The sequence below is a fragment of the Carcharhinus amblyrhynchos genome, unplaced genomic scaffold, assembly GCF_965287045.1.
Source record: "Carcharhinus amblyrhynchos unplaced genomic scaffold, sCarAmb.v2.hapA scaffold_38, whole genome shotgun sequence".
Classification (NCBI taxonomy): domain Eukaryota; kingdom Metazoa; phylum Chordata; class Chondrichthyes; order Carcharhiniformes; family Carcharhinidae; genus Carcharhinus; species Carcharhinus amblyrhynchos.
In genome coordinates, this window is record NW_027649779.1 from 8,107,501 (window position 1) to 8,134,377 (window position 26,877).

The following is a 26,877-nucleotide window of genomic DNA, read 5'->3' on the forward strand; positions in this document are numbered from 1 at the left end:
ATTTCCTTTCTGAAAGAACATAAAGACTAGAAGCAGGAATAGGCCATCAGGCGCTCCGAGCCTGATCTGCCATTCAATAAAAACATAGCTGATCTTTTCTGGACTCAACTTCACTTACCCGCCCACTCACCATAACCCTGAATTCCTTTACTGCTCAAAAATCTATCTTTGTCTTAAAACTGTTTAATGATGTAGCCTCAACTGCTTCACCGGATCGGGATCTATACAGATTCACAACCAATTAGGTGATGAGGTTCCTCCTCAACACAATCCAAAATCTCCCCATCTTTATGAGGAAGTCTTGTCCCTTAGTTCTAATTTCATCTGTCAGTGGAAACAACCTCCTTGCTCCTATCATATTTATTCCCTTCATGTTTGTATGCGTTTCTATAAGACCACGCCACCCCCCACCCCCACCACCATTTTCTTCCAAACCCCAATGAGCATTGCTGCATCATTGGTGCACAGAATTTGCTTTTGCAAAAACGGATGACAGTTTTATTATGGTCTCTGTTATTCAGCCGAATTTTCAATTCTACATTTCTATTAATTACATTTAAACTCCACCTGTCACCGTTGGTGAGATTTGAACTCGTGTGTCGAGAGCACCAGACAGTACTTTCTCAAGACACAGCCATTACCACGATAAAATCACAAGGGCAGTCGATACCTGCGAATACAATCAAAAGGAGATTCACTCTCCAAGTCACTCACCATCCCGACTTGAAAATATAAGGGCCGTTTCTTCAGTACTGATGGGTCATAATCCTGGAATTGTCAGAATTTTATACCTTTCAATGAGATCTCCCATTCTTCCAAATTGAATTGAATGCACGCCTCAATCTCTCCTCAAAGGACATGTATCAGTCTGCTGAACTTCTGGTGCACCCCATCTATAACGAGTATGTTCTTCCTCACACTCCTATCTATACCCAGGTTGATGGCACACTGACATCGTAGTTAGCACTACTGTACCATAGCACCAGGGACTCGGGTTCGATTCCTGGCTTTGGTCGTTGTCCGTGCAGAGTCCGCATGTTGTCCCCGTATCTGTTTAGGTTTTCTCCGGGAGCTCCGGTTTCCTCCCACAGTCTGAAAGATGTACTGGTTGGGTATATTGACAATGCTAAATTCTACACCAATGTACTGGAACAGGCGCCAGAGTGTGACGAATAGAGGATTATCACAGTGACATTATTGCAATATTAATGTAAAGCTACCAGCGACACAAATAAATAGACTTAAATGTTATTGTTGAATTCAAAAAAATCAAATTGCATTCGGCGCACTGAGGGTGCTGGGTGGGGAAGTGATGTGAACGGTATGCCTATACTATTAGTCTGGGACAGTTCAGTGGCAAGGTCACTGTCCTACCATCTCCTCCTTCCAAACATGCTATTCAGTTTTGAATTAATTATTGAGCAACCTGTATGAATACATGAGCATTTCTGTTTCAATGTCCAGATGCGCCTTACGTCCGCCCTCTGCTGACTGCCCATTGCACAGCGGGAACAGGCGGTTGTCACGATTCTCTCTGTTTTTCCTCTGGGTGATCAGAGGTGCAGAAATTAATACAACTCAAACATTATCTGCAAACAGCCAGAACCAAAATTACAACTACAGAGACCAAAAGGAGAGAGAAAGGCACAAACTGGGCAGTTCCGATGGTTTCAGGACATGGAAATTAATCTGTTCTGACGTGTGCTATAGATTTGAGCTCATGGCTCAGCGCTGAAAGAGTTAATGGAAAAGTGAACATGCGATGAGCCGGAACTACTATAAGTGCTTCAGTGCAAGTAAGACCAGAACCTTGCAGTCATGTATTATAGTGAGCAATCTCTCTCTCTCTCTGTCTCCCAGTCTCTCTCTTTCTCTCTCCCTCTCTCACTGAATCTCTCTCTCTCTCTTTCTCTCACTCTCACTTTCTCTCTCCCTCACTCTCTCTCACTGTCTCTCTCTCAGTCTCTCTCTCTGACTCTCTCTCTCTATCTTTCTCTCAGTCTCTCTCTCTCTGACTTTCTCTCTCTCTCTCTCTTTTTCTCACTCTCTTTCTCTCTCACGCACACATAATTTCACACACGCACATACGCACACACAAACAAGCACTCACACAGAAAAACACACACTCAGACATGCACACACACTCAGACAACAACGCAAACTCACTTAACAAAAGCTGACACACAGACACGCACACACACACACAAACACAGACGTGGACAGGCAGGCTGATTATCTCCGGCAATATGGCATACAAACATAAACACACACATGCACACACACACACACACACACACATAGATACACACGCTGTCAGATAAACACACACATGGACGCGCGCTGATACACGCTGACAAACAAACAGACACACACACTGTCAGACAACACATATATAGACACTCAAACAAGGACACAGAAACACAGACACTCACAGAGCACACACATGTGTTCAGACAAACTCAGGCACACACACACACACACACACACACACACACACACACAGACACACACACACACACACTGCCTCTCAGCTAAATACACACACGCAGATAAACAAACAGGCACAGACACACACAAGCAGAGTTTCCGAAATCATATGCACGGATGCACCCACACAGAGCTAAACACAGACACACACATGCAGTATCAAAAGAACGTGTAGAGAAAGACATACACTGTTGCTCAAAGGAAAATAAAACAAACACAGACCCACACACATAGTAACAGAAAAAAATAGAAACAAGAATAGGCCATTCGGCCTTCCGAGCCTTCTCCGCCACTCACTATGATCATGGATGATCATCTAATTCAATATCCTGATCGTGCCTTCCGCCATATCCCTTGATCCCTTTAGCCCCAAGAGCTGTATCCAATTTATTTTTGAAATCTCGCAATGTTTTGGCCATAATCACTTCTACAAGTTCACCACTGTCTGGATGATGAAGTTTCTCTTCACCTCAGTTCTAAAGGTTTTACCCTTTATCCTCAAACTATTAACCCTAGTTCTGGACTCCCCAACCGTCTGGAATTTTCTTTCTGAATTTACGCTGCCTAACACTTTTAGAATTTTATCAGTTTCTATTAGATCCCTCTCACTCTTCTTAACTCCAAATAATATAATCCAAACTGACTTTGTCTCTCCTCCACGACAGACCAGGAATCAGAGTTCGCTCTGCTCTGCAGTAAGGACATCTTTCCTCAGATAAGGACACAGACACTGCACACAATACTCCGGTTTTGGGCTCACCAACGCCCTATAAAATTGCAGTAACATTTCCCTATCCTTCTTCTCACATCCTGTCGTTATGAAGACCAGCATACCATTTGCCTTCCTTCCTGCCCGCTGTACCATGTGTGAATGCACATGGATACCAAGCTCTCGCTGAGTATTCACCTCTCAATTTATACCCATTCAAATATTTCCGTCCTACTGTTACTACCGAAGTGGATAATCTCACAATTACCCACATTATACTGCATTTGCCATTCGTGTGCTCATTCACTCTGCCTATTCAAATCACACTGAAGCATCATTGCATCCTCCTCAGAGCTCACCCTATCTCCTAACTTTGCATCATCTGCAACTTGGAGATAATACATTTATTTCCCTCTTTCAATTCAATTGTATATAATACGAACAGTTGGGCTCCTAGCACGGATTCCTGTGGTACCTCACCGGTCACTGCCAGCCAATTGAAAAAAAACAGCCATTTCTACCAACTTTTTGCCTCCTATCTGCCAAGCAGATTTCTATCCATCTCAAGACACTATCCATTTGTTTCAACTTTTTATGGTTGTATGCTATATGAGACCTTGTCGAAACCCTTCTAACGTCTAAATAACCCATATACACCGATTTTCCTTGGTCACCTCTATTAGTTGCATTCTCACACAATCCTAGTAGCTTTGCTAAGCATAATTTCCTTTTTGCAAATCCATGTTGACTTCGTCTGACTATACCACTGCCTTCCAAATGTTGAGCAACTTCCCAATCCTGATGTTCAGCTCATTGGTTTACTGTTCACCCTATTTTTCTCTACCCTTTTTGAATGGTGGACATTTATTAGCTACCTTCCAATCTTTAGGTACCATCTTAGAGCCTAAATAATTTTCTGAAAATGCCCACAAATGGATCAACTTTTGTTGTGTTTCCCACCTTCTTACTTCCATACTCTATTGCCCCCTTCCCAATCAATCCCTACGTCCTTTTTTTGCTGCATTTTAAACTGCTCCAAATTCTCAAGTCAATGGATTAATTTGCCAATTTGTCTGTTTCTTCATCCTTTGGAAGCCATGGCTTGGCCACAGTTACCTCACCATTCTTCCACATCCTCTGTACTAATGCCTTCCTTCAATATCACATAGAATCCCTACAGTGCAGAAGACCATTCGGCCTATCGAGTCTGGATTTACCACAATCCCATCCAGGCCCTATTTCCCTAATCACACAAATTTCTCCTGCTAATCTCCTGACACGAGAGTCAATTTCACATGGCCAATCATCCTAATCCGCACATGTCTGGGGAAGAAACTGGGACGCTCCGAGGAAATCCATGCAGACACGGGGAGAATGTGCCAACTCCACACGGACGTTGATGATACGTCGGAATTGAACACGTGCTCCTGTCGCTGTGAGGCAGCAGCATCACTGAGCAAATTATTATTATTACCATTATTATTATTATTATTACCATTATTCTTATTGCTTATTCAATAATCCTTGATACTTTCTACTACGTTGATCGAGTTCCGTTCATTGGGCGGAAGTTGGTCGATTTGGATTTGTCCTGCCTTTTGCGATCGGGTATGTCTGCGAAAATTCCACAATAGTGGAATTATGATAGTTTTGATAGTGTCATAGCAGTACTTGAATAGATTGGCTGGGGCACAGATAGTCCAAGAGCAAAAATCGTTATTATTGTTGCTGAAGTATTGTCAGGACGAATAATCTTTACATTGTCCAATGCTTTTAACATGGGGTTAGGCCACATACCAATCATGATCATTGCATCAGCCCCAGAGAACCATTGTTCGCGCTGAGAAGCAGAGAAGCCACAGTGTGGGCATTGTGTCCAGCTTGAGGTGTAATTCACTCTGTTATCTCTCCCAATTTAAACAAAGTTGGCAGGCGAGAGGCCAGAGTGTGAAACGTCACCTATGCAATCAACAGCAGTCTGAAGGAAGACAGCAGGTATTTATCGCAAATCACACACACACACACACACACACACACACACACACACACGCTCAATAATTGTCAGACTCCAGTGGAATTGTTATTGTGTGACACCAACCGTTTCTTTTTATTTCCAACAGAGGAATTAAAAAAGCAGCGAAACGATGAAAACAGTAACGTTTCAGGCATCCGGCACCAATGTGCAAAATAATTGCAGGGAAAACTGGTTGACAAATTTGTCTTCTCAATGAGTAATTTGTGAGGCATTTTAACAAAGCACCCTTTAGCAAACCAATCACCCGTATTCGCAAGTTCAAGGAAGGCTCCGCCGAGATTTGAACTCGGATCGCTGGATTCAGAGTCCAGAGTGCTCACCATTACACCACAGAACCCAACACACAGCAGCAAACTGAAAATCGTCGCTCAATAATTGTGACATTTTAACCATCAGTGAGAAATATCAGGCCCATTGCACAATCCCGTGAATTACCCAAACCTGCCCTTGCTGGCTCCTCCTGTAACGATGTGTAGGCTACCTTCAACCGCATTATATTTCACTGTAGCTGACTATATTCAAAGAGCAATGTTAGCATTGAACTGATATGGGTCTTACTGCGGTAAATCTACTGAACAACATCACCTTATCACAGCTCTGCTTTCATCAAGCTGGAAGCCAATGTGAACATATGAACAATTTCAAATCTTAACAGACAGGAAGGAGTGTGTGAGTGCGGACAATTGGCGCTGTGCACATTCCTGTAATCAATATCTGGGAGAATCAGGCAGATGGGATCCTGGGGGTCTCGTGGTTAGGATTCAGCGCTTTCAGGGTCTCAGGTTGCCTTCGATGCAATAAGATTTAAAGATTTTTGTAAACAAACCAGTAATACTTCCTGGTCCAAAGCAGCTCCGCCAGAATCGGTGGAGTGAGATTTGCACTTTTGCTTCCGGGTTGGAAATGTCACGTGAGCAGCAGGTCAAGAACAAACACAGAGAGTGAAAGACAGTGATATGATGTAAAACGCTGCCGATAGAGATGGTGATACAAGGTAAAATCTGGGTGGTAACGGGTCAGATTTAACCATTTGTTTTGACAGAAATATCACTCAGTTCTGAGTAAAATTCTCGGGCTAAATGACAAGAAAACTTCTCCATAAATGAAACATTAAACTATTTGACCTCGACTGATTGCCATCAGTTTTCATTCAGGAAGCAGTAACTGTGAGATTAATAAAGCAGATTGGAGAAAGTCTCAGTTTGAGCTGTGACACTGCCGGGGGAATAGAGCTGAAGTTCACCCAGAAAAACAGCAAAGTTTAAAAACAACGGGTTCTGAAAACTTCAGCGGGAATCTCAACCTAAAACAAAACACTTTTCACTCGTCCGTGAAGGATTAGCAGGTGACAGGCAGCGCCGTGTATTACTGTGCACTGAGAGCCACAGAGAATGAGGCTCTCGCCGGCCTCATAGATAATCTGGCACATGTTGATAATCAATGATTCAATGTCAGGACAACACATGGGGTTAAACATCAGAGAAAATTTACTCATAGTGAACGTGCCAATACAGTCCTGTCTAGGTGCTTTCCCTCACTGAGGTTCAGGATTGTCACTGTTGGGGAATTTGACATATACTCATAATTTACTCATATTACTATCGGATCAAGTCCAATCCTTCCCCATTCACACAATCCCACAGATCTCCCAGGTGAACAATGTCATCAATCTGTACTTTAAATGTTCCAGATCTTTTAACTGTCTGACAGACCACACCTTTCAAAAGTGATCAAATATCAAAGGCAGAATCAGCGTTGCGACATATTGAAGTCGCTGAGTTAAAATTATTGACTGTAACATGTGTACCTTATAAACAAAAGCCCCCAGTTACAAACAGTCGAGATAACAATGTTGGACGGATATCTTGCTGGAGATTAAAGTCCACAAATGCTGATGCGGTGAATTTGTTTTCACCGGCTTCGACTTTCACTCGAGGTGTCAGAACTGCTTTGTAGAAAGTTACATAATCTTATTTTGCTACTTAAAGGCATGTGGGCTCGTTGGTCTAGGGGTATGATTCTCGCTTAGGGTATCTCAAGGTATTAGTATGCGAAAGGTCCCGGGTTCAAATCCCGGATGAGCCCTTCGTTCGCTTCTTTTTGACCAAGTCAAATATCCTGATCTGTTTTAGGTGCAAACGGCGGGATGGCTTTCTGCTGACTGGCTCCGAAAAAAAAGGCACAGAGTTTTCGAGCGGGGAAAGAGCCCACTCAGACACCCACATGGCAGGAGCCCACACTCATCATGTCCGCGTCTGCCATGTGACATCTGGACGGGAAACATTCGTTCTGATCCTGGCTCCACAGATAGTGCCAGAAATACCGACAGCACCCAGTATTTTCTGATTTTATTTCAGATTTCGAAAGTCCGCAGTATGTTACGTTCTATTAGGCTTTATGTTTTGGACTAGCAAGTGCTGACAAGTGGCAAGTAACATTCGCGCCACACAAATCCCAGACAATGTCCATCACCAATAAGAGAAAATCTGACTACCGCCCCTTGACATTCAATAGTTTTTCCATCACTGAATCGCTCACTGTTAGCAGGTGAGAATGATCTCTCCCCACTGTGACTTGAGTAACAGCACTTGAACGGGCTGTCAAATTTTTCTCTCGATGAGGACTTGGTGATAAATTGAAACGAAACGCCCTTCAGCCAATCCATCATCCGTATTTGCAAATTAAAACAAGGTTCCGCCGAGATTTGAACTCGGATCGCTGGATTCAGAGTCTAGAGTGCTCACCATTACACCACCGAACCCAACACGAGGGTAGACCCTGAAAATCGTAGATCAATACTTGTGCCAATTTGAACAGCAGGGAGAAATATCAGTCCCGTTGCACAATTATTCATATTTATATTTCCTTTGCTGGTTCCTCCTGTAAAAATGAGTAGTCTACCTTCCACTGCATTAAATTTCACTGTAACTGACCACATTCAAACACCAATGTTTGCATCGAACTGACATAAACCTTACTGCAGTAAATCCACTGAACAACATCAGCTTTTCACAGCTCTGCTTTCATCACACTGGAAGCCAATGTGAAAATATGAACAATTTCAAATCTTAACAGACAGGAAGTAGTGTGTGAGTGCGGACAATTGGCGCTGTACACATTCCTGTAATCAGTATCTGGGAGAATCAGGCAGATGGGATCCTGGTGGTCTCGTGGTTAGGATTCAGTTCTTTCAGATGTCACAGACTGGCCTCGATATCTGAAGATTTAATGCATTTTTTTAACGTAAGAGTAAAAAGCTTTGGGGTTTTCCTTTATCCGACTTGCCAAGGACTTCTCATGCCCCCTACAAGCTCTCCTCAGCCCTATTTTTTAACTCATTCCGAGTTAACTTGTAACCCTATATTGTTGAAAGTGGAAGTTTGGCCTGGTGTCGCACTGGGTACCAGCTTTGAAGAAATGTAGCAACTTAAAGCTTTTGCAGAATGGCATGATGTGTATTGTAGTGATATGAGTTGAGTGGAAGAGACAGTGTGCAAATGATTTGAATACGTTTTAAGCGTGTTTAGACTGATGTGATGGGAGCAGAGGCATATTTGGGAGAATGAGGCTGTGTGAGGGGGGGATTCTTGCAGAGTGCTTGTATTTTGGAGGAAGGTTGAAAGTTTGAGATGCGGTTGTGAATGAAAGGAAGGTGTTGAACAGCATGAGAGGCTTGTGCGATGTTGCGTGTGAGATTTGAGTGAGAGCATTTGTGGGCATTTGGGGAACGAAAGGAGAAAGTAAGGAAATTACGGTGCTGCTGAGTGTGAAGGAAGCGAGAGCAGGTGGGGGTAGTGCCAGGAAGAGCAGCATTGGTGGTTCAGTGGTAGAATTCTCGCTTCCCACGCGGGAGACCCGGGTTCGATTCCCGGCCAATGCAAAGCTTCTTCTTTCTCCGTTCACTCTGTATATTGAAGCGAATCTCCTGTCAAAATTAAGGGAAATATTAAGTCTTGGAATTAAATCCTGAGGGAAATGGATCGTCGTATTCGGAAGGTGGTGCAGTTGTGAATGGTGTTATTGATGATTGAGTGGAAAGTATTGGATCTTTGGGCTACTGGTGGTTAGTTCCCTTTCCTCCCTGTGATAAGAGACATGGATTCATTTTACCTGTCCGTTCATAGGAGAAACACACTACAGCAGTGCTGCAGGATTAACGGAACTAAAGAGACTTGCATAGAATTGCAAACAGTGCCGTCATGCTGCAGTTCTGGAACAGGTTTTCCGAAATAGAATTGTGGTCACTGACACACTAGTTTAGACTATATTTAATGGTTGCTGCCTCAGTCTCTGTGTCGCAATTGGTCAGCGCGTTCGGCTATTAACCGAAAAGTTGGTGGTTCGAGACCACCCAGGGACGGAATTTTGCTGTTTTTCTCGCTATCAGCATTCACAGGTAAACAGTTGCCTGCATCAACTGAATGAAAAGTCTGGAACTACGAGAGAGAGTTTGGCAGTGTATAAGCTGAGACATTGTATATGCCTCTGATTCTGTGTGTGCCCTTGTATCTTTCGAGTTACCAGGATCTCTATATGTCTGCGTCTGAATCTCGTGTGCCCCTATATGTGTCCCTGAATCTGTGTATGCCCCCCTGTATCTCTGCCGGCTCCAATACCTGTGTGTGTGTGTGTGTGTGTGTGTGTGTGTGTGTGTGTGTGTGTGTGTGTGTGTGTGTGTGTGTGTGTGTGTGTGTGTGTGTCCCTGTAAATGTCTGATTCTTTGTGCCTTTTTTAAGACTAAACCGTGAAAATGTCTGAAAAACGAATTGCAGAGGGCAGCAATGTTTACCCACTAAGATTCTGAATTTGATTAACGTCTGATAACTGCATCGAATGTGCAGTTTGAAGTTTCAAATAATCCCAACTTCAATCTCCAGACATTATCTCCCAATGGGAAATGAAGAACACGATTTATCTGCGGTACCTGGTTATGAAAAGGGCGAATACGCCAGCCGAGATCCTTCTATAAACTACAATCTCGGACAATATCGCTCAATATTCATATTTCAGTAACCGGTTCGCAGACTCACAAGCACAAGCGCCTGCAGTCGCTGCTGCTCGCCAGCAGATGGTGGTGTTGTATCATTTTAATCACAAGATAGTGAAGCAGGTTTGAGAAGATATTTGAGGAAAATTTATTTCCCTGTTTCCATGGAAAGGGAACAATCAGTAAAGCAATGGCATTAATATCTCTGTCAGTAACATTCACAGGGAAATTTGGCCGAAGGATATTGAATCTAATACTTGCAATCACATTTACCTTCCGGCTAGTGAACATGTCGATTACCCGCTAATTATTGAATAACCTTACATTCTAGTGATTTAAAGATTTGTCTATTTTATCATCCAGACATTATCAAATAATATTTCATTATAATTGGGCACATGTCTCTTTTTCGCTGGATTTTCCATTCCTCGGCGCTCATTTTTTTTCCTTAGTCCGTTCAGAAATCCAGCCGAACCCTGCCTCTATAATATGTTCTGTGTATATGTAAATATAGTTCCTTGTTATAATTTTTAACTTCAGCACAATTCGAGCCCTAACTCACTCTGATCTATAACACAATTTCATCCACACAATTATATTGCACTTTTTAGTTAATATCCATCTATTCTTCTCACTCGCTCTTTGTTCGATTCCATCTATTAGACGCATTTTATAGAAAAACAATTAGTGAGAAAGTGTCTGCTTTATTCGTGATACACGGGTGTGTTCAGTAGTGCATGACATAGAGCCTAGCACAATAATATCTGAGATGGAGCCTAATGTAACGTAAGTGGACTCTTGACTAAGTAATAATAGTTCAGAGACGATGACTTGTAGCATTTATCATGGCATGTCTATATGTATTAATAAATGAAGCGGCATATAATGCAGTGTACACAGTTGCAAAGTCCATTGCAATAATGATTCAAATGAATCAGACGCAGTATATAAAGAGACATGGCCTAGTGCATTACTGTACAAGACTGCACCAAATGTGTGATTGTAGTGAACACTGCCATGAACTGTCATAAATGAGACAGGGTTAATTGTAGCCCTTATAGAAGCAAAGCCCAGTGCATTAATAATGAAATTAAGCTTCAGATTGCGTGATCATTGGTCACAAACTGGTTTAGAATATATTCAGCTGTTATTTCAGTCTCTGTGGCGGAAATGGTCAGCGCGTTCGGCTATTAACCGAAAGGTTGGTGGTTCGAGACCACCTAGGGACGGAATTTTACTATTTCCTCACCATCAGCATTCACAGGTAAACAGTTGCCTGTTGGCAATGGGTCCGTGGTGCCAATAAAAAATAGCTGTCAATTGTTTTTGGCTGTACTGTTATCTGGTATTACCAACATTATTTAATGACGATTGACTTCAAACATATTACATATAACATTATATATACATATATATATCTGTACACCATTACATATATATATCATATATATATAAATGCTTCCATTATACCTTTAAACATATAAAAAAAATTGAAAAATGAACTTGTGGCTGAGTATTTGCTCCAATTCCATATTCCTGCTTCCATTCATTCCTGGATAGATCATAAATCTGTCTAACCCAAACTGAAATGTGTTCAGTGATGGAACATCAGAACCCTCTGGAGTAGAGAATTCCCGAGATTCACGAGCCTTTGAGTGAAGCAATTTCTCCTCATCTCAGTCCTAAATCATCAGCACCTTCTCCTGAGATTGTGTCCCCGTGTTGAAATAAAACAAAATTCAGGTGGCTCATGGATAAATTAATATGTTAAAATTAGTCAGTTTCCCTGGTGGTCTAGTGGTTAGGATTCGGCGTTTTCACCGCCGTGGCCCGGGTTCGATTCCCGGTCAGGGAATGTAGATTTATTGCTGTACAACAATCCTGCGTTACTTCCCGGTCTGCACCAGTTCTGTCCGAATCAGCATCAGGGAGATTTCCTCTTTAGTATCTGAATTGGAAATGTCACATTTAAAGAACAAAGATAAAAGGGAGCGACAGGTTACAAAGCGCTGATGATACAAAATGCTGAGATTATTCGAAAAAGATGAAAATGATGCATTAATGAATGGGTAGAAATCATTGCTCCCTTAGATATTTGCGAGACGAACGCTTTTAAATTTTGCTGTTCGGGATAAGTTGTACAATCAGATTGAAAGTAACGGTTATCTTCCTGAATTCAGTGACATGGGCTCTCAGTCTAACCATCGGAACCTGCAGCAACACAGCGCAGTTGAACATTGCAGACAGGCCGATTTGCTCCGTTAGTTTTCCAGTTGTTTCTGTAGTGTAGTGGTTATCACGTTCGTCTCACACGTGAAAGGTCCCCGGTTCAAAACCGGGCAGAAATAATCATTAAGCTTGCTTATGTTGGGGAAGGGAAATTATTTGGTTTCAGTTTGTTGCTGCACATTATCCGAACCTCGATGTTAAAGACATGTTATCATTTCTCTGATTTCATCCTCAAAACTTTCTGTGAAATAAGGTCCACTGACGGGAAAGTTCGATTTTGACACCGAACATTTATTCGCATCTAGTTCAGTCTCCAACAGTATTTAATGGGTTTATAGGTGCAGACTAATATGGTTAATCACCATCTGAAATATCTGATAGCAGTGTGGGCCCGAAAAGACAGATACAAGTGATACTGTAAGTGAACTAGAGAAAATGGCGCACATTTCACAGAAAAATCACATGACGAAAATGACACTACACACACTCCTGCTTTCAATCTGAGCTGTGAGACTACAGCAGTAAGGCCCAAAATTCAAACCCATTTTGGCAGCGGTGGGATTCGAAACCACACCTCCATAGAGGCTGGACAGTTAACCCAGCGCCTTAGATCGCTCGACCACACTGCCAGGTACCAGAATCGTATTATATAATGAGAATGGTACTGAAATTTGTTTAAAGTAATGCAGTTGGGAAGGGCCATCGGGAGGATTGAGCCTGCTCCTTCTCTGAATCAGGTTAGCCTGAACTGTGTAACAAACAGAAATTATCTCACTTCAGAAACACAATGAACGGACAGCATCATTTAAACTATCCTTAAGCTCGTCGATTCTCAATTTCCTTTTGCTCTGTTTTTTGATGGTAAGCAGTGGGGGTGTGGAGATGGCCTTCGCATGATATTCGCCTCCATCGATTGTACACTGAAGACTCTGAAGAAGATGCCACAGGTTCTGAACTCTGGGGACATACTGGGGGAGGAAGAACACTGACCGCTGGGTCCCAGAGGAGGTCGGTGCGTGTTTTTTTTGGTGTGTCGTATCGGAACTGACGATTGATGAGTCAAATGCAATATTCTGTCCTCACAGGGACATCTGTCAAAAACGGCACCGCACACACTCCTGCCTTCAACCCGAGCTGTTGGATTTCAGCTCCAAGGGCAAAAACTTGCACCAACTCTGGCAGCGGTGGGATTCGAACCCACGCCTCGAGAGAGACTGGAGCCTAAATCCAGCGCCTTAGACCGCTCGGCCACACTACCACAGGGGAAAATGTGATAATCCTGTCATTTCACTGCATTGATACGGAAACATGTTAAAATCAGTGGAGTTGGGATGGGCGATGAAGAAATCGTCACCGAATCAGATGTGCAGCAAACAAAACTCATCTCCAGTCAGAAACACAATGAGCTGCAGTGAAGAGCCGGCTCTATTTAAACTGTCCTTAACCTCGTCTGCTCCCCAGATGGGAGAATATGGCTTCCTGTTGAATTTGCTGCGAGTCTTTACCTGAGAAAGGACAGGACACAAGGCGAGACTGAGATTTGTGCCTGCTGCCGGGAAATAACTGATATTTATTGTCACGGATTGGAGGAGAGCAATAAAGCTTCATTTCCTGACCTGCAATCAAAACAGCAGTGAAAGTGGATTTGAAACTGATGTTTTCTCACGAAGATTTGAACCTCACCCACTGCTCTGCTCAGCATTCATTCCTTTAGGTGACTGCAGAATTAATTCTTCGTTCAATGCAATCAAATCCTTTCAAATATTCCAGACTTTTTTTTCCTGTTTCATTTCCAGATTCCTTCATTTATGTTCATCAGCGATAATTTACTAACCTCCAGCCAGAAATTGAACAAAACTGACCCCAGTTGGTGACAGCCTTGATTTCTGGATGTTTGCATCTCATAAGAACATAAGAACATAAGAAATAGGAGCAGAAGTAGGCCATCTGGCCCTTCGAGCCTGCCCCGCCATTCAATAAGATCATGGCTGATCTGTCGTGGCTCAGTTCCACTTTCCCGCCCTCTCCCCATAACCCTTAATCCCTTCTCTTATCAAAAACCCATCAACCCGCTTCTTAAAAATATTTAGCGAGGCAGCCTCCACCACTTCAACGGGCAGAGAATTCCAGAGATTCACCACCCTTTGAGTGAAGAAGTTCCTCCTCAACTCCGTTCTGAACCGCCCCCCCCTTTATCTTGAGGCTGTGCCCCCTAGTCCTACTGTCTTTTTTGAGCGGGAAGAGTCTTTCCACCTCTATCCTATCCATCCCATTCATCATCTTATACGTCTCAATGAGATCTCCCCTCATTCTTCTAAACTCTAACGAGTACAAGCCTAGTTTATTCAGCCTCTCCTCATAGCTCAACCCCCTCAACTCCGGTATCAGCCTAGTAAAACTCCTCTGCACTCCCTCCAAGGCCAAAATATCCTTGTGCAGGTGCGGCGCCCAAAACTGCACACAGTACTCCAGCTGCGGCCTCACCAATGCCCTATACAGCTGCAGCAAGATCTCCCTACTTTTATATTCAATCCCCCTCGCTATGAAGGCCAGCATCCCATTCGCCTTCCTGACCACCTGCTGCACCTGCACGCTGGGTTCAAGCCTCTGTCCGCCTTTGTGTCTGTGTGTGTTGCTCTGTGCAGTGGGACAGAGCAACACACTGTGTACATTCCTGTAATCAGTACCTGGATCAGGAAGATGAGATATGTTTGCCTCTTTGTACTGTCATCTCTAAACTCCATCTCTGCTCCATGTTGTGTGTCATACATTCGCTTTCCCTGCTGTCCAAATAAAATTCGGGTTCACCAGCTGTCTGTGTGTGGATCAAGCAGGTAATTGACCCTGGGAGCTAAACAGCCAGAGGGAGCTGGAAGAGAGGCAGCGACAGAAACGGGAAGAGAAGGTAAATGACTTGTGCCCTCCGTGATGAATTCCTGCCGTGTGTTACCTTCCAAGTTTCACAGGAGCCACAGTGATGAGGTTGGTGGGTTTTGGAAATTGAAAGTGCCAGATGAGCAGTTTGCGGGACTATTTCACCTCACCGTCCATTTCCTGTTCCAGCTAACAGGAATCACTGCTTTCATTGGCTGAAACAGTCACTTGTGTGTGATATAAACATGGCAATGTGAAAGATAAACTTGTATTTGGTGAATTAAAAAGTCCGAAATACAGTAAAAAAGCAGGTGATTCATGGATAAATGAACATTTTAAAGCACTTGCACTAAATTCCCTGGTGGTCTAGCGGTTAGGATTCGGCGCTTTCACTCACCGTGGCCTGGGTTCAATTCCCGGTCAGGGAATGTAGATTTATTGCTGTACAACAATCCTGCATTACTTACAGTTCTGTCGGAATCAGTATCAGGGAGCTGTACAACAATCCTGTATGACTTACTGGTCTGCAACTCTCAGAATCAATATTCGGCAGATTTCCTTGTTTGCGTCTGAATTGGAAAAGTCACATGTGAAGAACCAAAAAGAAAAGAAGAGAGCGATAGGCTAGAAAGTGCTGATGGTACAAAATGCTGATACGGGTTAAAATCTGGCTGTTAATGGGGGAAATTTTATGGTTTCGACCGACACAAATATCTCGCAGATCTGGGCCCAAATCTCTGCTTCAATGACAAGAAAACTTTTAATTGAATAAAATAGGAAACTCTCCCACCTCCAGTGAAGTGGAGGCAGTTTTCACTCAGAAACCAGTAAGTGTGAGTTTAACAATGTGGGAAAGAGAAAGACTCAGTTTGAGCGGTGACATTGCGGGAGGAATGGAGAGCTGGAGTTCACCCAGAAAAGCAGCAAAGTTTAAAATCAATGGTGTCCAACGTTGGATGGTCCATTAACGGTGATAATTTAATGTTATTCAGCAGAATCACCACAGGATGGTTTATCACAGATTGATGCTAAAACTTTGAATGGAGTGAACTGCAGTAACATTGAATGCAGTAGAAAGGGCAGCACGGTAACATAGTGATTAGCACTGATGCCTCACAGCGCCAGGGACTCAGGTCCTCGGGTCACCGTCTGTGCAGAGTTTGCACGTTCTCCCCGTGCCTCCGTGGGTTTCCTCCAGGTGTTCTGGTTTCCGTGTCAATGATGCGTGGGTTAGTTTGATTGGCCATGCTAAATTGGTCCTAGTGTCACAGGGATTAGGAGGGTAAATATGTGGGTTTACGGGGAATAGGGCGTGAGTGGGATTGTTGTGGGTGCGAACTCGATGGGTCCAATGGCCTCTTTCTGGAGGAATCAAAAGAGGTAATGCAAATATACATTGTTTTGGATGAAACAGCAGGTCAACTAAATGTATTTTCACTGCCATGTAAAAACGGACCTGACATCTGCACTGAAATGTGATGAGGTTGGAAAAACTCAGGACGTTACATGGCATGTGTGCATCAGGAAACAAAGATAAACCTTCACCTCCATCACCTTTCATTAACATTGGGAATGTTTAGAAATAGAGGAAGTTTTTTAAAAAGCGAAATCCAACAAGGTGGAAATATAACAACATCTGGCAGGGTGGAAATTGCGAGGGGTATTTGGTCTGTTGCAGCTTGTATGAACTGATGTTTGAAGACAGTGCGAGACAAAATGCAGTGCAATTAGCAGAGAAAATCAGCAATGGGACCCTGCCGAAACCCGGGATTGAACCAGGGACCTTTAGATCTTCAGTCTAACGCTCTCCCAACTGAGCTATTTCGGCTGACTGGTAAAGTAGTAGCTTCCGTCTCCCAAATATCTAAGAGAGCAATGATTTCTGCCTATTCGTTTATGCATCATTTACAGGTGTTGATCTGATTTGCTTTAAACGTCATGAATATTTTTTTCTCGAACATGTTATTCCAAAACTTTAATGCAGTGGGAAACATCATTATTCATTTTGACAGGAGGAACCAGCAAAGACAATGTAATATCAATTGCTGTGGGCAAAAGATGGGCTTCTGGAGCCAGTCTAGTTGTTTCTCCAGTAAACCGGGTCTGCTTGCACTGAGTCATCACCGTGTTTCTGTAGTGTGGTGGTTATCACAAGGTCCAGGTTAATCCTGTAAATACCTGGTTAGAACGAGGAATGATGGGAAGTGTACAGCTTTAGTTAGAAAATGCAAGTCCATCATCTTAATTCTCGATCGGTTAATACAGTCTCACAGTTTGCAATCCTGTTAATATATCACGATGTGGAGATGCCAGTGTTGGATTGAAGTGGGTACAGAAAGCATTCTCACAACACCAGGTTAAAGTAAAACAGAACAATTTGAATTACGAGATTTTGGAGCGCTGCTCCTTCATCAGAGTGTTTAACTCGGCACTCAGAAATTCACTGTGTGTGTGTGCTCTCGAAAGGGGCCACTTGCACACACTGCTTTACTCCAGCAAATTGTTCAGTTGGTAATGTTTCTGTTCGTTGTTCTTCACGAAAACGACACAGGACACAAACCTGCATTCAATCTGAGCTGTGAGACCAAAACACAAATCCACTTTGACTGGAAGAGGCTTGCGCGATGTTGCGTGTGAGATTTGAGTGAAAGCATTTGTGAGCATTTGAGGAACGAAAGGACAAAGTGAGGAAATTACAATGCTGCTGAGTGTGAAGGAAGAGAGAGCATGTGGGGTCACTCTCCCAAGAGTAGCATTGGTGGTTCTGTGGTAGAATTCTCGCCTACCACGCAGGAGGCCGGGGTTCGATTCCCAGCCAATGCAAAGCTTTTTCTATCTCCGTTCACTCTGTGTATTGTAAGCGAATCTCCCGTCAAAATTGGGGGAAAACAAGGGAAATATTAAGTCTTGGAACTAAATCCTGAGGGAAATACATCGCAATAGTCGGAAAGAGGTGCAGTTGTGAACGGTGTTATTGATGATAGAGTGGAAAGCATTGGATCTTTGGGCTACTGGTGGTCAGTTCCCTTCCCTCCCGTTGAATTCCTGCCTTTGATAAAAGATATGGATTCACTTTACCTGCCCGTTCATAGGAGAAACACACTGCAGCAATGCTGCGGGATCAACGGAACTAAAGAGACTTGTACAGAATTGTAAACAGTGCCGTCATGCTGCAGTTCTGGAACAGGTTTTCAGAAATAGAATTGTGGTCATTGACGCGCTAGTTTAGAATATATTTAACAGCTGTTGTCTCAGTCTCTGTGGCGCAATTGGTCAGCGCGTTCGGCTATTAACCGAAAGGTTGGTGGTTTGAGACCACCCAGGGACGGAATTTTACTATTTTCTCACCATCAGCATTCACGGGTAAACAGTTGCGTGCTTCAACTCATTGAAAAGTCTGGAACTACGAGAGAGAATTTGATAGTGTACAAGCCGAGACATTGTATGTACCTCTGATTCTGTGCGTGCCCTTGTTTCTTTCGAGTTACCAGGATCTCTATATGTCTGCGCCTGAATCTAGTGTGCCCCTGCTTCTATATGTGTCCCTGAATCTGTGTAGGCTCCAATACCTGTGTGTGTGTGTGTGTGTGTGTGTGTGTGTGTGTGTGTGTGTGTGTGTGTGTGTGTGTGTGTGTGTGTGTGTGTGTGCTTTTTTTATGACTAAACCGTGAAAATGTCTGACAAACGAATTGCAGAGGGCAGAAATGTTTACCCACTAAGATTCTGAATTTGATTAACGTCTGATAACTGCATCGAATGTACAATTTGAAGTTTCAAATAATCCCAACTTCAGTCTCCAGACATTATCTCCCAATGGGAAATGAAGAACACGATTTATCTGCGGTGCCTGGTTATAAAAAGGGCGAATATGCCAGCCGAGATCCTTCTACAAACTCCAATCTCGGACAGTATCGTTCAATATTCATATTTCAGTAACCGGTTCGCAGACTCACAAGCACCAGCGCCTGCAGTCTCTGCGGTCCGCCAGCAGATGGCGGTGATGTATCATTTTAATCACAAGACCGTGCAGGAGGTTTGAGGAAAAATTTGAGGAAATTTTATTTCCCTGTTTCCATGGAAAGGGAACAATTAGTAAAGCAATGGCATTAATATCTCTGTCAGTAAGATTCACAGGGAAATCTGGCCAAGGAGAGTGAATTTAATACTTGTGTTCATATTTACCTTCCGGCTTGAACATGTCGATTACCAGCTAATTATTGTATAACCTTACATTTTAGTGATTTAAAGATGTGTCTATTTTCTCATCCAGACATTATCAAATAATATTTCATTATAATTGGACACATATCTCTTTTCCGCGGGATTTTCCATTCCTCGGCGCTCATTTTTTTCCCTGTCCGTTTAGAAATCCAGCCGAACCCTGCCTCTGTTATGTTCTGTGTATATTTAAAATGTAGTTGCTTGTTATAATTTTTGACTTCAGCACAATTCGAGCCCTAACTCACTCTGATCTATAACACACACTGTAAATTGCATGAGGGCCTCAAAATGACTAACTGTACACTGATTTGAGTTATTAGCTCATTATACCAATCTCACTGTCGAATGCTGACACGGGATTTTATTAAGTGTAATCGCAGACAATCCAATTTTCTGCCGAGTTGCAATCTGACTCTGAATGTAACTCAATGGGAGTTTGGGGCTAGTATTTCCTGGACATTATCATCTCAGTATCCATCACAATTTCCCATGCCGTCCGCAGCCCCCCCCCCCAACCTTCACGCCCCCAACGCCTAGCTCCCCCCCACCTCCATCCCCCCAACAAACGCTACACCACCCCACCCCCGGCCGCTTCCCAACACCATTTATTAATCTCGATTCCACGTCTTCAGTTCACCATCATTAGTTTTAATAGTGATATTTATCAATGAGTTGGAGTGATGGAGGGGGAGAGGGCGGGGCTAAATACGCGGGGGTTCAGTGAGGTTTCAGAACTGGTGGAGTCACCAACTCCCACCCACTTTGACACGGTGCTACTCCATTCTGGAACGGGATTGATGATAAACTGTCAGCTAAACAGAACATTATACTCACCATGTAATCAGTTTCTGGAGGTGAATGTATCTGAAAGCAAAGGAAGGGAATATCATTTGCTGCAGATGATAGAATGACTGTGTGACTATATCTGTAGTGACAGTGACCTGGGATGAAGCAATGGAGACAGTAATGATGATCAATGAGATACAAATCTCAGATATCACAGCAGAACTGTGAAAAGCTCATGTTGTTCAGCAGATTTCCCAAAAGAAGCTATAGAAGAGGCAGAGGCTACGAATGATCTTTGAGTGTGGTGAACTGTAGTGAAATGTAGTGGAGTAGAATGTATTATTATTCATTTTGACAGGAGGAAGCAGCAAGGGGAATGTAAATATAAATTGCCGGGATTGGGCCAATGGGTTTATTTTGTTTCTCCAGGCAGTTCGAACTGACACAATGATCGCTCCTGTTTTCCATCAGGAAGGAGTTTCAGCCCCTCCTAAATCTTGTGCTGGTCGGCAGCAATAAAACCTACATTCCCTAACCGGAAATCGAACCCGGGCCGCGGTGATGAGAGCACCGAATCCTAACCACTAGACGACCAGGGAAGGTGCGACCAGCAACCTCAGTCTGACCGGTCCATTGCAGCGTTTTTCAAATTCTCGAGAAAGGTTTGTCGAGATAAAAGAAACTCATGTTTAGATGGAACAGGAATGACTCCTTCAGCCAACAACAGATTATAGCAGATGCTGAAACTTAAAAGAACAACTTAAAATGCTGGAAAATCTCACCAGGCATGACGGCATCTCTGGAGAGAGAATGTAAGACAATGTAATTGAGTCTAAACTGCCCTCTGAAATGGCCCAACAAAATAGTTAGTTCAGTGGGAAATAGGGATAGACAACAAATGCTGACAATGAAATCTATACTGTGTTATCAGCATTTTATGAATTAATTAATAATTTTCATTTTGTTTCATTTCATGTCAGACAGGGTGACATATTCGGGGCTCTTATTATTTAAAACCTCAGCCCTTTAACTATTGAGACAGTTATGGTTCAGTCAGAGAAAAGTGATCCACTGTGATCCAAAGGAAGGAATTGTAGTTGCTGGAAATCCCACCTCAAAACGGAAAATGTTGGAAGATTCATCAGTTTCAACAGCTTCTGTGGAGAGAGAAAGAGAGGGAATGATACAGGCTGCTGATCTTTGACCCTAACTGGAAGAAATTGATGCTTTAATGGTTTACAAACAAGTACAGCGTCAATGAAAATAGAGAGAGAGAGGAGGAAAGAACAAATAGTCTTTTGATAGGATGGAAGGCTGGAGTGATTGAATTACAATGGAGATGATTGTTGTTTCCACTGACACAATCTCGCAGATCTGGGTTTTAAACTCATAATAAATGAGAACAAAATCTCTCGCTGAGTTCAGCGCTAAACTCACCGCCTTCCAGTGATCTGGAGGCAGTTTTCATTCACAGCTGTGAGATGAACAAGGTAGAAAGGAGAGAGGGACTCAGTTTGAGCCGTGACACTCCTGGGGGAACAGAAGTCTGGAATTCACCCAGGAATGAGGCAAAGTCTAAAAAATATTAACGCCCAACGTGGGGCTCGAACCCACGACCCTGAGATTAAAAGTCTCATGCTCTACCGACTGAGCTAGCCGGGCACATACTCTATAATCTTTTCCTTAACCTGAAATGCATGGAGAAAATATGGCTTTTCCATTTGGTGTCTCAGTTTGTTCAGATTTCAGTTTACAATGAATCATAAGAACATAAGAAATACGAGCAGGAGTAGACCATCTAGCCCCTCGAGCCTGCCCCGCCATTCAATAAGATCATAGCTGATCTGAAGTGGCTCAGTTCCACTTTCCCGCTTTCTCCCCATAACCCTTAATCCCCTTGCCGACCAAAAACATATCGATCCGTATCTTAAATATATTCAGCGAGGTAGCCTCCACCACTTCAACGCGCAGAGAATTCCAGACGTTCACCACCCTTTGAGTGAAGAAGTTCCTCCTCAACTCCGTTCTAAACTGCTCCCCCCGCCTTATTTTGAGGCTGTGTCCTCTAGTCCTGCTGTCCTTTCTGAGACAGAATCCCCAAAGTTTCTATCCATCCCTCTCAATCATCAATTACATCATTCACATCTTTCAATTCTTAGCTTCACCTTTCCCAAACATTCCAAACTCCTCTTACATCATTCACCGTATTTTTTTTTGTTCTTAATAATTTAGCCAGGGGAGGGGGCGGGGGGAAAAACCTTCTCAAGATTTTCATGTCACACTGTTTCCTTACTTCAGTTGTTTCAATAAGATCATCTCTGATTATTCTAAACTCCAGAGCGAACAGACTCATCCCACTGAATCTCTCCTCTCAGGAGAAACACAGAAATCAATCGCCCCACAGCGTCTGTGAAGGAAACAACATCTAAATCTTCCGGCTGGATGAACTGGCCTCGGAGCTGGAGAAGTCAGAGATGTAACACTAACGATAAACTCTGAAGAACATACATGTCAGATACACAACATACATGTCAGATACACACACAGCACACATGTCAAATCAGGTCACTTTCAAGTTGCGTCTTTTAACTTCCTGCTCTCCACCTCAGACATGTCCCCATTCATCAAAAATCCCCCACCTCAAACCCCATCCTGCTCCTCAACCCACTGATAATGTTACTAGTACCGCAATCAGCTGGCAACATTTGGCTCCATAGCTCAATTGTGAGAGCACTGGTCTTGGAAACCAGGAGGCGCGATTTCAATTCTTCCTGGAACCTCCACGCAAAGTTTAGCTAATATAAGCTGCAGGAAAAAGCAGTGGACTTGTATGATAACTGAAATGAGGCAGTAATACTCCAGATTTTAAGAAAGTTCACCGTTCGAAAAAGTGAGAGGAGGACAAACGGAAGATCTCTCTTAACGCCCCAACTGCGATGGACCTTCAGAAGGTTATAGGTTTCAAGGAGATCACCAAGGTACGAGGGCCAGCGCATCCTTTGAAACAATTCTCATGGAAATATAAACAACGTTGAGTTAGGTCCATTATGTGAGATTAAAAGTGATAATCTGTGACAGGTGAATGACAGAGTTCAGGAAATTTCAGCCGCTCCCACTCAAAATTGGATTTGCGTTTCATAACGCCACCTAATGTACAAATACACGTGTTAAATATACATCTACAATCTCGAGTCACTATCTCCCACGGGAAAGAGAAATAGAATTCCTGCACAGTGACTGCTGATAAAGTGGCAAACTGACCAGCCGAGCTCCTGTTGGAAACTTCAATCCCAGACAATTTTGTCCAATATTCACACTTGAGCAAATGGTTCCCAAGTGCAGGCATCGAGCGACTGAATGCAGACACATGAGACCAGCGCTGTGAGTCGCCAGCAGATGGTGAAACTGTATCACTATAATCACGTTTACAGTGAAAAAGGTTTTCAGAGTTTTTTTTAAGGGTAGGAAAAAATGAATAAAAAGGCGTCTACATATTTTCCAGTAACTTACGGTGTGGAATGGTTGTGAATAAAATACTTACTTTGTTATTCCTGCTAATAAAGATGTCTGTTTTCGGCTAATCATTCCATTACATTCTATTTTATTATTTTAAACACTTGTTCAGAACTCATTAAAAAAAATTCAGAACTGAAGATAAATCTATCTTTGTCCCAATTTTTCAACAATTATTTACTTTTCAGACCCTTCACAAACAAAGACCAACCCTGCTTATATTATGTTCTATGCATCTTTAATATATGTATTTGCTTATTTCACTTTAACTCTCCAGTGCATTTGGGGCACAAACTAAATTTGATCTCTCACACATGCTGCAAAATCCACCAGGGTAGTGGAATTTAATACGCATTCAGCTGAGGTTTTTAAATGAATTGTACCAAGTGCATTGTCAAATACTGCCACTGAGTTTTACTAAATGCAATCACTGCCACTCCAACATTCTGTCTCAAGCTGCTGTCTAGCACCGACCGTAAATCCTTGGAAGTTTATTGCTAACATTTTGACCAAAGAACAAAGAACAACACAGTATGGGAAACAGGCCCTTTGACCCAACGAGCTCACGCTGTATTTCAACATTATGAGTGCCCTCCTCTACCCATGACCTTTGTCTACAACTATTGGGGAAGATTTTCAACCACCTTTGCCAAATAATCCATTCATCCATGAATCTCGACACCAATCTGTTCAATTCACCATTGCTAAATCCAATAATGAATACTGTGCAAAGGGGGTGGGACTGTTTGGGCTGAGGGTCGAGCTGAGCAGGAGGGTGGAGGTGTGGTGAGGTGGGGTGGAATTGTGAAGAGAGTTCACGGGTGTTGAGTTTTGATATTCATTTCATTGAGGGAGTTGTGTTGCAGCTGAAGTGAAATGCAAACATCCGCGCAAGTTAACAGAATGGTACAAAACTGGAGGTCAACATGATGTCCAGACTGGTTCATTAGTATTAGCTGATTTGAATCCGGATTTTTTCTGGACTCAGTTCATTTTTTTTTTAATTTGTTTTTACAATTTCAATACACTTTTTAATCAGAAATGGTGACACAAAATATGTCTACACTGTGTATGTTTCACTGAGATATTGTTTTGTGCAGAACATGAGATAATCACCCTGTTCTAACGAAAAATATGTTTATTCTGTAAGTAATTTCACAATTGCAGTAAATGGAGATCTGATCACATTCTTTAGATCCTCTCTGAATTGTGTCTGGGTCACTGCGTAAATGTATGTATTGGTGCAGCAACTCAGAAGTTGGAGCATAAATCCTAATTCCTGCACAAATGCAGGAGTATAGAAATGAATTAAGTTTAAGTTATATAATCGTTGACAAAAGGAGTAGATAAGTAACACTGACCATAGTAGGATAAAATTTACTGATAAAGCGAACAGTAAGATAATGGATTTTCTTCTCTTCACTGTCTCTGGGTCTTTTGAACTATCCATACGCTTGTGGCTCTGAAGTCTCCTGCGGAATTTGGTCGACCCTAGAATGTGTGTAATGGTGAAAACATTCAGCAACAGAATCAACAAAAAAGGAATGAACGGTGTTAAAATATAATGCAGATTTTCAACTGCTCCCCATGCTGCAGAAGAGAGGGCATCAAAGTCTACATTACAAAAATGGGGAGTATTCCGAATCGCATATCTATCACCATACATGAAATACCAGAAAATGTTCTTTACACTGAATAGCACAGTCACATTTCCGAGAACCACTGTTGCAGTTTTCTCAGTGCAGTATTTTATTTTCAGCTTCTGACAAGTAATAGCCACAAATCGATCAAAGGTGAAAAAGACAGTGAACCAGACAGAGCAATCAGTGACTGCATAAAGCAGCACAGCATGGATATTACATATTTTAAATTGGTAAATGATTAAAAATTCAAACTTAATCGGAATTTGCCTCAATATGAGATCGATGATAATGACCAGTAGATCCGCTGCTGACATGGAAATGAGGTAACGTATCACACTTTTGGAAAGACCACACTTCCCTCGCGACAGGATAAGAATCGTCAATACATTCACTGTAAGGAAGAGAAACACAATTTACTCGTATTTTAGACTGAGCACAAGAGAAACAATCTCTCAGGATCCTCGGGAACAGGTGAAACATTTTTATTAAATCCACCTCAGAATAGACTGAGTTCACCTATTCTGCTCGAGACAAAGTTCACAGCAGAAAAGCCTCGCAATGATGTAGCAAGAAGCCACATTCACCAGTTAATAAAATCTCCAATTTGCTGCCTTCTTCAGATTTGTATGTGGGGACACAATGGTGCCAATCGGTTTGGAGCAAATATTTCTGGTCTGGATGACTCTGCTTTGATTGTGCTGAAGACTGTGCAGTTGAAGATGTTGAATCAGCTGATTTGGAATTGGCTGTGAATCATAATACTGGAAATCATGTTACATAACGACAACCATAAAGTGGAAAGATTGAAAGTGAATGTCAGGTAGTGTGAGGATATCTGTGTGGCAACGAGAAATGTTTCCAGTGCATTCACAGCAACAAAGCATGAAAGTTACACAGAATGATATCAATAACTGGGTAACATAGACAAGGACAATGAACACAGAGAAATGTGACGTACCAGTGACACCAACTATGGCAAGGACCGGGTAGTAAACCTTTTGGATATCGTAAAATACCCAAACGATACGAAGCTCAAGTGGTATAATCCAGAACATGACTCTGAAATTCAATGATCGCTGGCTGTACTAGAGACCACTCCCAGTTAAACAATATTGCACACACTGTGAAAACTCCTATTTATAAATCTTCTAATGTCCCCATTGAAACAATTAAACCGTGTGCTGAGGGACATGAATCCCAGTCTCTGAACAAACAAGATGACTTCATCTTTTCTTGTAAATTACATGGTTATTGTCCTTTTTACTCATGCTAAAAAATCCGAATGAAGGCAAACATTTTGGTTCATGCACTTTGGCAAAAAAAAACATTGATTAACAATGTGTTGCTGAACTGAAGAGAGTTGAAACCGTTGTGAATATTCCTGTCACACATT

General features: G+C 42.5%; 12 non-coding genes and 1 gene segment (V, D, J or C); 7 read left to right on the forward strand and 6 right to left on the reverse strand.

Annotated features, from left to right (window-relative positions):
- Window positions 1-5,496: 5,496 nt before the first annotated feature.
- trnaq-cug (transfer RNA glutamine (anticodon CUG)) lies at window positions 5,497-5,568 on the reverse strand. Its single transcript has one exon. It is a non-coding gene; the product is annotated as a tRNA-Gln (tRNA).
- Window positions 5,569-7,226: 1,658 nt separating this feature from the next.
- Window positions 7,227-7,316, forward strand: trnap-agg (transfer RNA proline (anticodon AGG)). The gene is given in 2 exon segments: window positions 7,227-7,262; window positions 7,281-7,316. It is a non-coding gene; the product is annotated as a tRNA-Pro (tRNA).
- Window positions 7,317-7,920: 604 nt separating this feature from the next.
- Window positions 7,921-7,992, reverse strand: trnaq-cug (transfer RNA glutamine (anticodon CUG)). Its single transcript has one exon. It is a non-coding gene; the product is annotated as a tRNA-Gln (tRNA).
- A 1,048-nt stretch (window positions 7,993-9,040) lies between these two features.
- On the forward strand, window positions 9,041-9,111 carry trnag-ccc (transfer RNA glycine (anticodon CCC)). The gene has a single exon. It is a non-coding gene; the product is annotated as a tRNA-Gly (tRNA).
- LOC145362453 (Ig heavy chain C region, membrane-bound form-like) overlaps window positions 9,052-26,877 on the reverse strand; it is a 32,462-nt gene continuing 14,636 nt past the window's right edge. The window contains 1 exon segment of the C gene segment in view: window positions 9,052-9,156. Within this exon segment, the coding sequence occupies window positions 9,052-9,156 (105 nt within the window).
- On the forward strand, window positions 9,518-9,591 carry trnan-auu (transfer RNA asparagine (anticodon AUU)). Its single transcript has one exon. It is a non-coding gene; the product is annotated as a tRNA-Asn (tRNA).
- Window positions 11,374-11,447, forward strand: trnan-auu (transfer RNA asparagine (anticodon AUU)). The gene has a single exon. It is a non-coding gene; the product is annotated as a tRNA-Asn (tRNA).
- On the forward strand, window positions 12,002-12,073 carry trnae-uuc (transfer RNA glutamic acid (anticodon UUC)). Its single transcript has one exon. It is a non-coding gene; the product is annotated as a tRNA-Glu (tRNA).
- On the forward strand, window positions 12,494-12,566 carry trnav-cac (transfer RNA valine (anticodon CAC)). Its single transcript has one exon. It is a non-coding gene; the product is annotated as a tRNA-Val (tRNA).
- On the reverse strand, window positions 13,624-13,705 carry trnal-uag (transfer RNA leucine (anticodon UAG)). The gene has a single exon. It is a non-coding gene; the product is annotated as a tRNA-Leu (tRNA).
- trnaf-gaa (transfer RNA phenylalanine (anticodon GAA)) lies at window positions 17,077-17,149 on the reverse strand. Its single transcript has one exon. It is a non-coding gene; the product is annotated as a tRNA-Phe (tRNA).
- On the forward strand, window positions 18,576-18,649 carry trnan-auu (transfer RNA asparagine (anticodon AUU)). Its single transcript has one exon. It is a non-coding gene; the product is annotated as a tRNA-Asn (tRNA).
- Window positions 21,918-21,990, reverse strand: trnak-uuu (transfer RNA lysine (anticodon UUU)). Its single transcript has one exon. It is a non-coding gene; the product is annotated as a tRNA-Lys (tRNA).